This window comes from Numenius arquata, chromosome 8, assembly GCF_964106895.1.
Source record: "Numenius arquata chromosome 8, bNumArq3.hap1.1, whole genome shotgun sequence".
Classification (NCBI taxonomy): Eukaryota; Metazoa; Chordata; class Aves; order Charadriiformes; family Scolopacidae; genus Numenius; species Numenius arquata.
The window spans coordinates 7120796-7134924 of NC_133583.1; the positions used below are offsets into that span (position 1 = coordinate 7120796).

Below are 14129 nucleotides of genomic sequence, written 5' to 3' on the forward strand. Positions count from 1 at the left end.
AATCTGCACAAATGGCAATTCAAGGACTAAGGCTCCCACCATCAGCAGCACCACTGACAGGCATGGCATTATGGATACATGTGGACCTGAATTTTCATATTGAGGGTACAGATGACAGATTCTTAGAATCAATGATTTAAGAGAATTTCCCCAGCTGACTGCCTCACCCAACTGCCAGAGGTTCCTTACCCTCTACCAGAACAAGCTAGTATACGTCAGGCCCTCCTTTGAGCTCCAGCTCAAAGCCCACTGCTTCCTGCTACTTCAAGCTACAGAGGTGCTCACCCTGCAACAAAAAGGAGGGGACTCTCCCAAACAAATCCCTGGAGTTCATGCGTCAATGCCGTCAGACCTCCTTCTTGCTGAACAATTTCAACAAGTTAACAGAATAAGAAAGCATCGTCCTTCTGAAAACATCATCTTTCTGATAAAAGAGAGATGACAGCCACCACTCAATTTGAGGATGGAGAGTAGAAAATTCTAAAGGCTCTCAGTCACTGCCAAGCTCAAGGGCAAGCAGAGAGCAGACACCCCGGGGTGCTGGTCCCCTGCCAGCCCTGCTCCCCAGAGCTCCCACTCTGCCCTGGGGTCCTCCAGCGCAGCTTCTCTTGACCAGAGCAGACACTCGGATCTTTGTGTTAAAGCAGAACTGCTGGTTGAGATAACATCATACAAGGAATTTTGGGAAAAAGCTTTTGATCTTGGATTGCTGATCCTTTTAACTGTGCTTCTGTTTTATAGCAGATGTAGAGAAACTAGATTATAGCAGCCCAAGTATGAAAACCAGATAATTGCTATTAATACTGACAGCAGTGTGATTCTGCCAGTGGAAGCCGTCCACTGTAAAAATCATGTTTTGGTCTACTTCAGGCAAGAATTTCATCCTTGAAAGACAGTCCTGTGCTTTTAGAAAATTGCTAAATTGCTTGCTGTTCCAGACTGATCACACACATTTATAGGACTCGTTGCTTCAGAGAGTGCAAGGCCCTTGATAAGGTATTAATAAAAAAAATACCACATTTTACATGTACATGCATCCATATGTCTCTTTGTACAGATTTTATCTAAACAGATACACCACACACACGTATCTTTTTAGGGTTAGAGAATACCTGTTTCAGCACAGACATACAGAAATTGCTGCACCCACAAACAAAACATGGTCTTCACCAGACATAGCCCTACAGCCATCGGTAGGATTACTGTAAAACTTGGTGAAAAAGGAAATCTTGTTTCCTATTAAGAGCTACAGAAAGAATTTAGACAGACAAAATATAGTTGCCCATAGTGGAATGTAGCTGTGTAATTAAAACTAAAAGTAATCACTCAGCCAAATATTCCACAAATATTTGTTTGATTCTTTCTTTTTTTTTTGCTTTTAAACAGTCACAAGAGTTAAGACCAGCCAAATTTTACAGAAGTAGACACAATTATCTAATCCCATTAGACATGTAGAGGCTTCTCCTGACTTCAGCATCATGCTGTCAGGCTACAATGACTGAAGATTCAAAGTTATTCCATTAAGTCTAATATACTTAGTTTGCCCTGGAAAGCTTTAAAGATGTTACTCATCCAATGACACTATCAGATAGCTGCTTTTTTTTTTTTTAAATACTCCTTATAATCACTCTTGTTTGCTACTTAGTACTTCTACTATTCTAACCCTTTTCTCTTCTTTTACAATGAGGACTCTATCTCTTGGTGCCTGTCCTCCCTCTTGTTACAGTCCCACCTTCTCATCGGGGAAAGGGATCTTTTTGTGTGTTCTCCTTCATGAGGGATTTGCAACCACCTCCTAATCCTTTGCCACAGATAATTTTATTTAGGTGGGGAAACAGAGTGGGGAAATTCACATTCTCCACTGGAGATAGCATGTGGAATGTACTCTTCAAAACATTGTGAAACATGTAAAAATCAAACGCAATCAATGCAAAGAATACAGTTCTTAGGTTATATAAAAGTAAAAAAAAAACAAAACCAACCAACAAAAAGAAAAACACAACAAAGAAATAAAAACATATCACAGCGTGAAGAAAACCAGAAAAAAACTTAGGCATTTTCTTTTTCCCGACTTTGTTCTTGCCCAGTGTTGCTACTGACCCACAAAACACATTCCTACACCATGAATGCTGCAGAAAACATCACTTGCAAAAATGCTTTAGTAAGCGGCTTAGAGAATGTATGGAAATAGTATCTCTATTTCAAGCATGCAGTAGAATACGCTTCCTGCAAGACTCTGCTTGCACACACATTCACTTGGAAAGAATCTGCATTATCAAATCACATAAGCCGTTTTTAGTGCACATAGTTTTCAAAGTGGTTTTTCTGTTCAAAGACCCTAGATGCAAGGCTCTAGTTTTCAAAATACAGAAAACGCTTTGCACACATGAAATTCTTTTCATCTGAAGACATCCACTGATGTCAGATGCAATAATTGTGTGCTCCATTGGCAAACTGCAAATCGATGGCAGCAAGGATGGCTGCATTCTACTTCTACCCAGTATATACGGATACTGCACCAAGCCTGAGAAAGAGAGAGTGTCCAACTGGAAAATCTGAGATCATTGCACACGCTTAAAAAAAACCCAACACAAAACCAAAAAACCCCAACACAAAAAAAAAAAAAAAACAAAAAAAAAAACCACGGACACGCCCTCCCAAACTTCAACAAGGAATTTGCTTTAGGTCTCTGTCCACCCTGGCCAGTTTATTTAACATTCAGGCATGTCACAAAACCTATTTCCCACAACTGGTAATTTAGAAAAAGCATGGTTACTTTGTGGTCTGTAAAAGTAATTTATAGGTGCTTTTTGAAATCTCCGTTTTCATTTCCAAGTACTATTCCAGCGTTTGCAGGGAGAAGATAATGAGCATAACCTACAACAGCGAAGGACAGTTAGTCCGTTTGTCCATTTATCAGTGTTCCAGCTGAGGAGCCAGGATGTGCCCGAGCCCTCATCCTGGAGCATGGACTTGTCTCCTGCTCTTACCCCACAAGAATCACCTTTAACCCTTATACACCTTTCAAAATGAAAAGCCCTTGAATATAGGTATCTAGAAGGATACAAGTGTACAAGCGATACAAGAGTTGACACAACTCCAGGCTTTCCAAGAGAGTAGTGCTAAGGGGGAAAGGGGAAAGCAGAGACTTATTTTTCAACTTTCCTCCCATTAATCATGTCACATAACTTCTGCACAATTTTCCACATGGCAGGGACTAGCTGCTTAATCCATTTCACAGTTCCCATCCCTTTCATGAGACTGGTGTTGTTCTATATAGAAACACCCAAGCCAAAGAAATGCTGGTTGCTCAGTAAAACTCAAACAGAAAAAAACCAAACAGCGTTACAGATCCTGCCTGGCAAATTCCTGGTTAAACCTATCTAGAATCACAAAATAAAACAAATCCAGCTCAGTTTTCCAGAAGGTAACAAAAGACAGATACTGCACATATTTCATTAAAGAGGATGTTTATTTTTCCAAATATTGTATTAAGATAGTGTCCTGTTTGCCTATTTCTATCGACATCTGCTCTGTAATACACAGAGAATGATAGAAGATCAAAGTTTTAATTGTGCAAGTAAAAGAATGTATTAATAACATTCTTTCTGTCCTACAGCAACAGAGATAAACTTAAAAAAACTTCTAACAGCTAGGGGAACAGGATATTTATATAAAGATGTCCTAACAAAAGGAAAGCATGCAAAACTACCTCTAGTGGATAAACAAACCGGCTCTCTGTTTGCAGACTGTTCCCTATCAAGCTCAGCCCTCAGAGATCCCCTCCCTCCCTCAGTCAACAGGGTCAACATATCTCAGCTGGGCTTCACATTTTTATACAAACCCTTCTCAGCATCCTTTGTCCACTGACCCTTTAAATTTAGGAAAATGCAGCAGGTGTGCCTTTAAGGCCCATTTTGCTGCTATCTGCTTTAGATTCCTTCTCCCAGGTAGTAAGAAAGGGGTTTTTTGCTGGTCTTTTTTCTGCTAGCTCCTTCGTCGTCTGCAGAGGCTGCACTGCATATCCTCCATATCCCTTTTGATACACACATTACAACAGGACGCTAGTTCTGTGGCATACGTACAACAAACAGTACTTCTTGCTCAGGAGACGTTATTCTTTGCTTTCCGAGATTGAGAAGAGCCTGAATTTGTTGCCTATTTGTCACACTGCTGCCATTCATTAATGCAACAGCATATTTTACACTAGCTGTCCTCCTCTCCAAAACTAATACTGCATGGGGTGCTCTCTCCCTCCCAAGACAGCAGTCGCTGCCTTTATGCACTTAGGACTCCAACTTGCATACAGTGAAGGAAAAAAAAAAAAAAAGAAAACCCAAAAAAACCCCCAAAACACCCAAGCAAACCAGCCCACAACTGTACTATCTGAAACTAGAACTCCCAAAAGTGATGACTTGGCTATCTCACTGAAAGTAAGCTCAATAGCACGCTGTACAAGAGCGGGTTCCAGTAGTTTTCTATCAAATTTAGAGCTCTGAGATGAGCTCTGAAACAACCCTGGCAAGTAAAGCATCACTGCCACATCTTCCTGAATGGAGGCCACCACAAGCAGAGAGCCTGAATTGTCTCAGAAAAGTCTACGAGGCATCAGAGAGGACAAGCTTACTCAGGGCTACCTGCACAGCAAAAACAGACATTTGAATGTGATTCTTGGTCTCCTTTCAAGTCATCTGTGAATTATAAAGAGCCAGTCATCCTCCATCCCCTTTGTCTTTAGAGTTTAATATTCATTTTAGCTCCTTTTAAATCTACTTCTGGGCTAGGGCCCAGTCCATCTGCAATATTTTTTAAAGTGACTAATTAGATTAAAACCACACAGAACACCCGCTCAGGACCCCAGTTCTTCCAAACTACGGTAACTCAGGACAGAAGGGACACTACAGTAAACTGTGGCACTGCTTGTGGGAAGCTGCAACTTGCACAGAAACATGCAGAGAGTGAAGTAACAGCAACTTATTTTACACAGGGAAACTGGACAAGGCACTTCCTTTTCTTTTGTGTTGTCCCCTCATTCATAATAACGTCCTTTAAGACATCTGCTAGAGTCCTGTAACATTAATGGAAATGGAAAAGCTCCAACAGGAACTCAGGGGTTTCTCTCTTTTTCCCATGAACTGAACATTATGGAATTTTAACAGATGTTCTACTTGGTCATAGTTAATAAAATGAATTATGCAGGAATTAAAAATCTGGCTCCATTTGCTTATATAAGATCTCAGCAGCAGAACTATATTCCCATTAAGAAATTCTAGAGGATTTACAGTGGATTTATAGTCTGCTCCTGCCTTGTTATAAGATGGCTGGAGATTTTACAAATGAACTTGTCTCTGTTGTGGAAAACATGAATAAATTTACCTGTTCATTGACTGTTTTTAGTAGCACGATCCAGTTTCCACCCCGATGCACACTGGTACACCACAACCATAGGAAAGGACAATTCTCACTTGGATTTGCTTTGGAAATGACATCATGGGAATTCCGCATCATCTCACAGCCTCCGATTTCTGCCATTTACTTAAAGTCTCATGCAGCAACCAAAAACCGTACTCCCACATTGTGCTTTATCAGAAGAGCTTTACTCTTGGAGCACAGGTGTCTCTTTTGGGCTACTATTGACAAGAATGATGCACTGTCCCGCACTTACCCTTTCCATTTTAGGATGAGTTCAGTGTAACTACATCAAAGGAAGATATAAAACCAAAATGTAATAGAGATGTGAGAGAAGAGGCACCAAAAAGGAGGTAGGTGAAAGAGTCAAAGCCAAAACTTCCAAGCATTGAGGTTCACTCAAAGTTATTTCCAAAAGCATTACATATTTAGCCATCTTTTTTCTCTTTTAATATTAATCTGTACAGAAAGTATTCTGATGAGAAGATAAAGGGGATAAGTGAAAGAACGAGAATCAAAAATGAAGAATGAAACAACTACCTTGCACCAGAACAGAAGCAGCACAGCAGCTAATACAAATTACATGGAGCAGAATACGGCTGCCTTGATAAGATCTACCATGCTATAGTAAAAAGTTGAGGTTTAAACATATTAAAAAAAAATCAAACTTATTTTCACTTAAGTCCAAGCAATTGGCAAGGAGATCTCTGTCCAGGCACTGAAATCTGCTTTATGTAATACACAAAATATCTGCTTTATGTAACACACAAAATTTTATCCTGAGGCAACAACTAAAATTAACCTCTCAAATTCTGGCTCAAGAATTTTGCCAGTGCAAGAATATCATCATCTGAAAAGCATCAGTATTCCCAGCCTCTTCCAATTATTTTTTTTTTAATGAAAAATCATCTATTGAAGCCCCTATATCCAAAAATCCCACTCCACTGTAACTAAAAAAAGGATTTTGTATAAGTAAAGAACCAAAGCAAATAAACAAACTCTGTAAGTATAAAAATCAGCTGGAATTAAGTATCAGTCTATATATGCTCTGCAGCTACCTGGATGTGTCCAATAATGAATATAGATTTTTATCTGAAAATGAAGACTTTCCCTAAAGTGTACTTAAAGAGGAGGGAAAATACCAAGATTAAACATCAGACTTACAACAGTTCCAGCCAAAGGTTCAATATTCTGATCGAGTGGACATTGCTTTACAATATTTAGTGTCAGAAAAATGCAAGTGTCTTAACAGTGTTAAATTCAAAGATTATTTTTTTTTTTAAACATCACCTATGATTTGTTTCATTTTGAAGAGAAAGCACATTTCATTTGGTAATCATTTATTTCTCATTCTATTGGACAGATTCTCCCAAAAAGCAATACTTCAACTGAAATCAGTTCTGAAGGATCTTTTATGAATATACATAATGGAGAGGACCCCCATTAAATTTCCAACAAAGTGCTGCCATTTTGAGTAAACAAAGTTATCTCAGCAGGGTCACACACTATGGCATGAATATGGTCTGCAAATTAATTACCGCCCTGACATATGTCAAAACAAATTTTAAGGGGAATAGCAGCCAGTAGTAACCATGTGTTTTATCTACCTGTTAGTATGCAAAATCTGTATTCAATGGGATCTAAATTTATTCATTTATTCAGAGCCCCTCAGAGAAATCAAAATGATTCGTTGGCCTTTTTTGCCTGTCTCCAAATGAAATCTGAGTGAATAACATGTGTTTAGTGAGCCAGAAAATAAGTACAGGACGAAGCTATGGTTCAGAAAAGCAGGTGTCATCTCTGCACAAATAATTAATTTTTTTTAACACTCAAAACTGCTAAAATAGACTGCAGTGCATTTTCATTTGTCAGCACCTTAAGGAACACTAAATTTAGTATTTCTTATTTTAGGTAATATCCATCTTTATTCCGTAATTGTAACAAGAGCTGGCTAACATAACTGTCCTAAAAACAGTTTTCAGCATGAAGACAGACTTTAAAAGCAGAGCTATTGAATGAAGGCTTAAAAAGCCTCTGCAACTGGCTTTATTATCGACAGCAACACAGCCAACAGGTCTGATCTGTGTTTAAAAAAACAAAAGAAACAAAGATTCAAAGCTAGTTTGCTCAGTTGAGTTATATACAGAGAGGAGAAACCCACACATACCACACTGAACACAGGAAGCAAAGAACCCTTTATGGACAATAGCTGTTATGTTTTCATAGGAATTGAGTCTCCTCTCTTTATTTGAGGTACTTGTGGTGCAACTTCTGCTTTGTCAAAAGATGACCTCCCAGGATCCAATTCTGAAACAGTTTTAGACTGGGAGTTCACCAGTATGTTTTTCTACTTCTTTTATAATCTGCCTTCAGTTCACACAGCATATCAAACGCTTCCATGACACTAATCCTGTAATTCACAGTATGTTCATGAAGAGATTTCAGTATAGGAACTATTTTCTGCCAAGCAGGCCAAATATTTTTAGCTCCTTTTTTTTTCCAACAGTGAAATACTTCTGATTTAGAGTTAAGTAATGCCATATCACATCTACAGACTAGATGACTAAATGCATTTCTTTCACACATAAAAAAAAAAAAAAAAAAAGAAAAGATAGAGCACAATCCTCCCTATATCCAGATGACAGATAATCTCCTGGCATCTGCTGACAAATATATTTAAAGAAAGCCTAAATCTGTCTGTGCCAAACTTGGCCTGATGCCACCAGTTCACCATTGTTGGCATAAATGCTTCACATGATGCAATCACAAGACTCAAGGAAGTTTCCAGTACTTTATTTTATGGTTTTCATCATGTTAACATATACCTTTCCATCCTTTTACAGTTTAGCACCAACAGAACTGAGAGACAGGATGGTAGATGACATTTTGCACGTACCACAGGTTTTCTTAGCGCACATTATCACTATTCTATTTAAATTACAGACTAGTAACTTATCTGGAACGAAATACACTAGGATTTAGAGCTTATGGTTAGAGCAATTGATCTCAATTGTTCTATTATCTGTTCTTAGAAAACAAAGTGAGGCAAAGGAATCAATTTAAAAAAAAAAAAAAGAGAAAGACAATTGTTTTACCTCTCTTAATACTGTGCTTTTATAACCCCGATAAAGTCCTTGAATACCCTGTAAACCAACAAAACAAAGCATCAGCTATGGGGAATTAGTTTGCCAAAGACCACAATTTATCGGTGATTACGAGGCAAGCATTACAGCCTTACTGAGTGTCAGACCTGAATTTCTTGCAAATTGACTATATTGATTATAACATTGTATACTGTATTCCATGATTTACAGTGCCAGAGGGTTTTATGTTCATTTCAAAGATCATTTAAGCATTGTTCAGAATAACCAGTTATAGAGAAGAAAATTTTCCTTACAGTTAAAATTAAAAGGGTGAGAAGGCACAGAAACACATTACTTCACACTCTACTTGCCCAATATTTTTCTCTAGAATTATCCACTTTCCCATAAATATTTTGAAACTACTACTCTTCTGTTTAAATAGCCCATGCAAAATGAACCCATAGGATGACAGGTTCCTATGTCCAGCCTCTTAGCCTTGATTCAAAGCTTTTATCAGGACAAATATTTTGTATTTTTAACAAGCTGATAACATTCAAAATAATTAAAATTTTATTTTGTAAGTGTATATAAAATTATGCTTAATATCTTATAGGACAGTTTACTCCAGTGCTTGGCAAGTCCTATGGTTCTCTGGCCAGCTACAAAGAAGGGGAAAAACATACGGTTTTGAGAGCACCAGGTCTCAGAGCAGAATGACCAAGTCACAGGAGGAAGTTCCAGCAACCGTCTTGTGCAGGGTTATCACAATAGTTTTCATTTACAAGCAAACAAAAATCAAGTGGATCATTTGAAGGTCATATTTATGTCTTCCTTTTCCTGGCTTTTACACAGGGAAATGTGTATATTTTCCCCACGGTGTTTTCAGGAGCCACTTTTGCTTATGGAATACAACTTGAAAAATGCCCCTTGTGAGACTCAGTAAAAACAGTGGTGAACAGGTTTTTCCAGGAAGGAACAGTGTAACTACTGAAAAGATGACAAAAGCCCTTATTTTTCAAAAGTTACCAATACTGGATGAGCATTCATTTCCAGAGCTCCTACTAAGCCTCTCTGAAACGGTGCCTTTAGGACATGCCCTCCAAAGCCTGCTTAAAATACTGGAAGCCATTCAGCAAACTCTAGATACAGAGACTCGATGTTCTGCTGTCCCAGACAAGGACTGTTTGCATAAATACAAGCAGAGCTTTGGAAACTGGAAAGTTAAATCCTTTTTTTTTTTTTTTTTTTTTTTTTTATGTAGGTACCCCATATAAAAAGAGGAGGGGAAAAGAGTTGTTTAGAGTGTGCATGTAAGCGCATGCACAAGGGAGAGGTGGGGGTTTGGTTTCCTTAAACATAACATGCCAAGTGCTTTTAACAACAGGAGAATAGATGGGAAAGTGCTGGGAGAGCACTGAATATTCCACAACTGGAATAAAGTTGTAAGAATGGTTCTGGACATGGCACTGAGTGGGAAAAATGACGCAACTTCTTTGAAATTTTGCTCTGAACTCACCTCATGATACAAGGTGTGGGAGAGAATCCGGAGGGTGCTCGAGGAAGGAGAAACCTGGGCCCTTTGCTTGACAACCTCAGATGGAACCCGTATGAGACACGCAACCTGCAAAAGAACCGTACAGTCAGAGACCAGTTCCTTTTGCTGCCTTACTCTTCATACAGCGGACACATCTGGAGATTGTTCCAAGTACAGAAACCTAGAAATGAGGAAATATTTTTTGAGATTATATGAGTTGAACCTAAAAGACACTTATGAGCAGGTTATGTATTTGTTCTGAGAGCTATGTACTTTCTGAACACAAAATTCTACTAACAGAAAAACAGAAGTACCCTTGAAATTTTTAACTTCTAAACCAGAAGTAGATTTGGGTGGGGAAAATCGTCAATGAACCTGAGATTTTGAAGCCATCCTTTTTTTTGGTAGCCACAGGAACTCTTCCCCCCATTTTCACAGATCTAAACTGGAGATTCAGAACTTGAAGAACAAACTCCTCTCCTAGGTAGTTCCTTTGTGCCCTCTAGTGACTGCCAGCAAGAGACGCTCTGGTTAGCTTTACATGCACGCAATATATTCAAGGTTTACCTTAAAACACACACTGGATTTCATTCAAGGTGAAGCATCAGATTGATTCTTTCCTACACAATGAATTTACTAGGCAAGAAAGGCCCCTGCAGCTGGATGTAATAACGTGGCTATGACCACTAAGCTACAGAAAAAGCCAGATCTGGCTTTAAAACGTTCACCTGCCACTTCAGCTTCAGGTAGGACTTAAGCTTGTGTGCATATAATTTTGAGGAATGAGGATCCCGAAGTGTCAGAGAATTACAACTCACCCATCTCTCTAGAAAATGCCTGTTTATTGGCACTTCAACTTTTAAGAAGAGTTTGTCTCCAGTTGGCCCCAGGGATACTTACAGCAGCGCTAGGGCTGGTAGCAAAACACTGGAGACACCACGGGCTTTTGTCAGATTTTTAGCCTTCCTCAATCCCACCCTGTGCTGGGTCCAGGAACACACTGTGGTTCCTAGACGTAAAGGTGATAACCAAGTACTTCAAGTCAATAGCAAGCTAGGTGGAAGCTGTCCATCCAAAGTGGGAAACCAAGCTGCTAACTCAGAAACCCACACATGCCAAAGAAAGTTCAGGAATTCACTGCCAGATCGAACAGAGACACTAACGCGAGTGGTCATTTGTGGGTAACACAGTACAGGGTTTAAGTTCCATTTTCACAAAGAGACCAAAAAAAAAGTCTGTTATCCTGTTACATTCCTACAAGTTTACCAGACAACAATATCCAAAAGTCATTACAAACAGATCTAACTCCATGTGCTCTTCAATTCTCAGGGTCAAAAATAACAAGTGACCCCAATCTGTCAAGAAAATAAGAACTGTCAAGTTTTTTGATAGTTCAGCATAAATATTTATAGAACTTCATGCTTCATAACACTCCATGTCCTTATATTAGCTTTTTATTCCTTAAAAATATGGAGGCAGGAGGAAAGCTTTAAAAAGGCTCGGATGAAAACAATCTAGTCAATCAAGACCAGACAAAGTGCAGCGTGGCTTCCCGACATCTGGGGTGCTGCAGTTTTGGCAGGAGAAGGGTGGCTACAAAGTAATGTCTCCATTTCCCCCCCCCCCCCCCCGACTACTTGGGGTGCATTTCATTTCAAATTAACTTTGATGTTTCTCCCATTTGAATTTGCGCTTACAAGGGAATCTGTGGCTGCACAAGAACAAAAACAGTGATTACATTGTGCTGTTATGAAAGGAAATACAGGCTCGTCTCACCCAGGCTGTGCTGTCACATTGGCTCCACAGGGCACTCACTTCTGGTACTAAAAAAGCCACGAGCTGCAACTGCCAACATCAGACTGAACGGTGACATTTTCGCTGTGCACCTGAACTTACAACGTGTTACCTTATTTGTTCCTATACGCGTACCTTTCTATCAATAACAATCCCAGCAGTCTTTTGATGTCAGTCAAACACAGGTCTCCAAAGGGAAGTTTGCAAGATTAAGTTCACACATGTCTTATTAGCCCACAAGGTTAAAAAAAAAAAAAAAAAAAAAAAGCAGCAACCTGGGAGAGATGGGTGAAGAAAAAAAATCTCCAATCTATTATGTTCAGATCTCAATCACTGCAGCGCCTTCCAGGTAATGCTGCCAAAGCTAAAAGAACACAACACACATCTCCACCATTTGCTTTCTTAGCTAAATCTGTCTGAGCAGCACCGGTACGATAACACTGCACCAAGAGAATTCATACTTAAATTTTCAGACATCTGAAAGGTATAAGCAAATTGCATGAACGAGGGTGAAAGATATAATCGAGTGGCTGCTCCGCAGTAACTGTCTACATATATGCTTTTACCTGCATCAACTACTAGATAAATAGACACAGAAGACAGACAATAATGTGACCTTGCACACTGGGAGCCCATTCACCTCCCTAATCACCAAGATCTCAGGAAGAAATTGCTTTTTAATCTCTGGGCTGTTCACATAGAAGTAGCCTGTTGCTTGCCACAGAAGAGCACAATACAGCCTGCCAAACTCAGGCCATTCCTGGAGCATCCTACTGGTTTTGGAGATGACCCTGTGACAAATTAGCTCTCTGTCAAACGTCTGCGTAGCCAGCCATGGAAAGCTACCTTGGCCAAAATTAAGGCATCAGACAACAGCACCCTGTTGACAGAGGCCATGCTCATTTTTCCAAGCAAGCCCTGGAGCCAGCAGTTATTCCCTTCTTTTGATGGGAGCAGAAAGACAGAATCAAGACCCTACAGACCAAGTCCAAGGGAAAAATGGATGTTGCCCTACAAGTTCCTGCCTTATTTACCAGGTCAGGTAATACAATTCTCCAGTTTTCAGACTCTATTGCCCATGTCAATGTGCACGTATACATACCATAAGGGCAGAAAGACAATAACCCTGCAACAAAAGGCTCAAGGATTTTTAGATTTAAGCTTTAACAAAACCCAATTTTACAGCTACAAGCAAAGCTATTATTAGTTTACAGAGCAGGTATGCAGAAACGACAATATTAGCATCTATTATCTTTCCAGTCTTTTAATACTATAACCACTTCTGAACAAAAGAGTACTGAATTTCAAAAACCTTGTCTTAAATCATTGACAGGTCAAAGGGTGATTCCAGTATTTAGATGCAAACCTACACGCATTTTTAATTTACAGACTTGCATTAGCCACTTAGGGACAGTACCTAAAAATAGGACTATTTTGTTAACATTTATCTATGTGTTGCTAAGACAGTATATCTTCCAAATAAATGATGATAATTTTTTTCTTCTGACAGTTTAGACAAAAGTGTTTTAACTTTTGGACACTCTTTGCATGCATCAATGCTGCCATCTCCTGGTCGGATTCATGTTGGAACCAGACTTTCCTGGATGTTCTGACCGAGGTCTCGACTGATCCTGAAGAATGACCAGTGCATTCAAGTCACAAAAGCGCCTTAAAGTTAACACAAAGCTTCTTTTTATATACCGATTTAAACAGTTTGTTTCAGTATAGCTGAAACCTGTTCCTACGTGGCTGTAGCTAACAGAAAATAAGATCTCCTGCAAACAGCACCAGGAACCTGCACAAAGCCTTTTGCGTGGGCTCACCTAAGTTTATTGGAAACACCTTATCTCAAACCACTAACTTCTGCATAGGGGCCAATCCTACTTAAAGCTGGAGCAGCTGCTCAGAACTAGGCAGTACACATCTAATTCATCAGCACAAGGCTATCGAGCATTTCTCTCCAGACAATAACACAAGACATGTAATAAGACAAGAACAAAGAGGGGATAGCCCTGCTTAAAAGGGGATTTGGTACAAGTCATCCAGGTAAACCAGCAGCAAACAGCCTGCTGTGAAAATGGCTGAAGAAAACTCCCAACCAAAAGGAGATTATTTTATTTAAATGACTTTGTGGTTGACATGACAAAGAATCTGAAGTAGCTGGTAGCATTGCCAATGCAGATTCTGGAGTAAGCACTTATCTGCAAACCACCACGACACCACTTCTAGTTTACTAGCAGGTCCTTGCTCCTCCACCCAGTATGTTCTATTCTTCAGGCAAAGCAGAACAGAAGACAACGACAACACCT

At 39.4% G+C, this 14129-nt stretch overlaps 1 protein-coding gene across 1 annotated transcript in view; it reads right to left on the reverse strand.

The window, feature by feature from the left end:
• Positions 1-14129, reverse strand: part of SLC25A26 (solute carrier family 25 member 26) — an 88714-nt gene that overhangs the window by 58866 nt on the left and 15719 nt on the right. The window contains exons 4-5 of the mRNA XM_074152064.1: positions 10009-10113; positions 8505-8552 (exon numbers count right to left, since the gene is read on the reverse strand). Coding sequence (XP_074008165.1) covers positions 8505-8552; positions 10009-10113 — 153 coding nt within the window. The remainder of the gene's footprint in view (positions 1-8504; positions 8553-10008; positions 10114-14129) is intronic.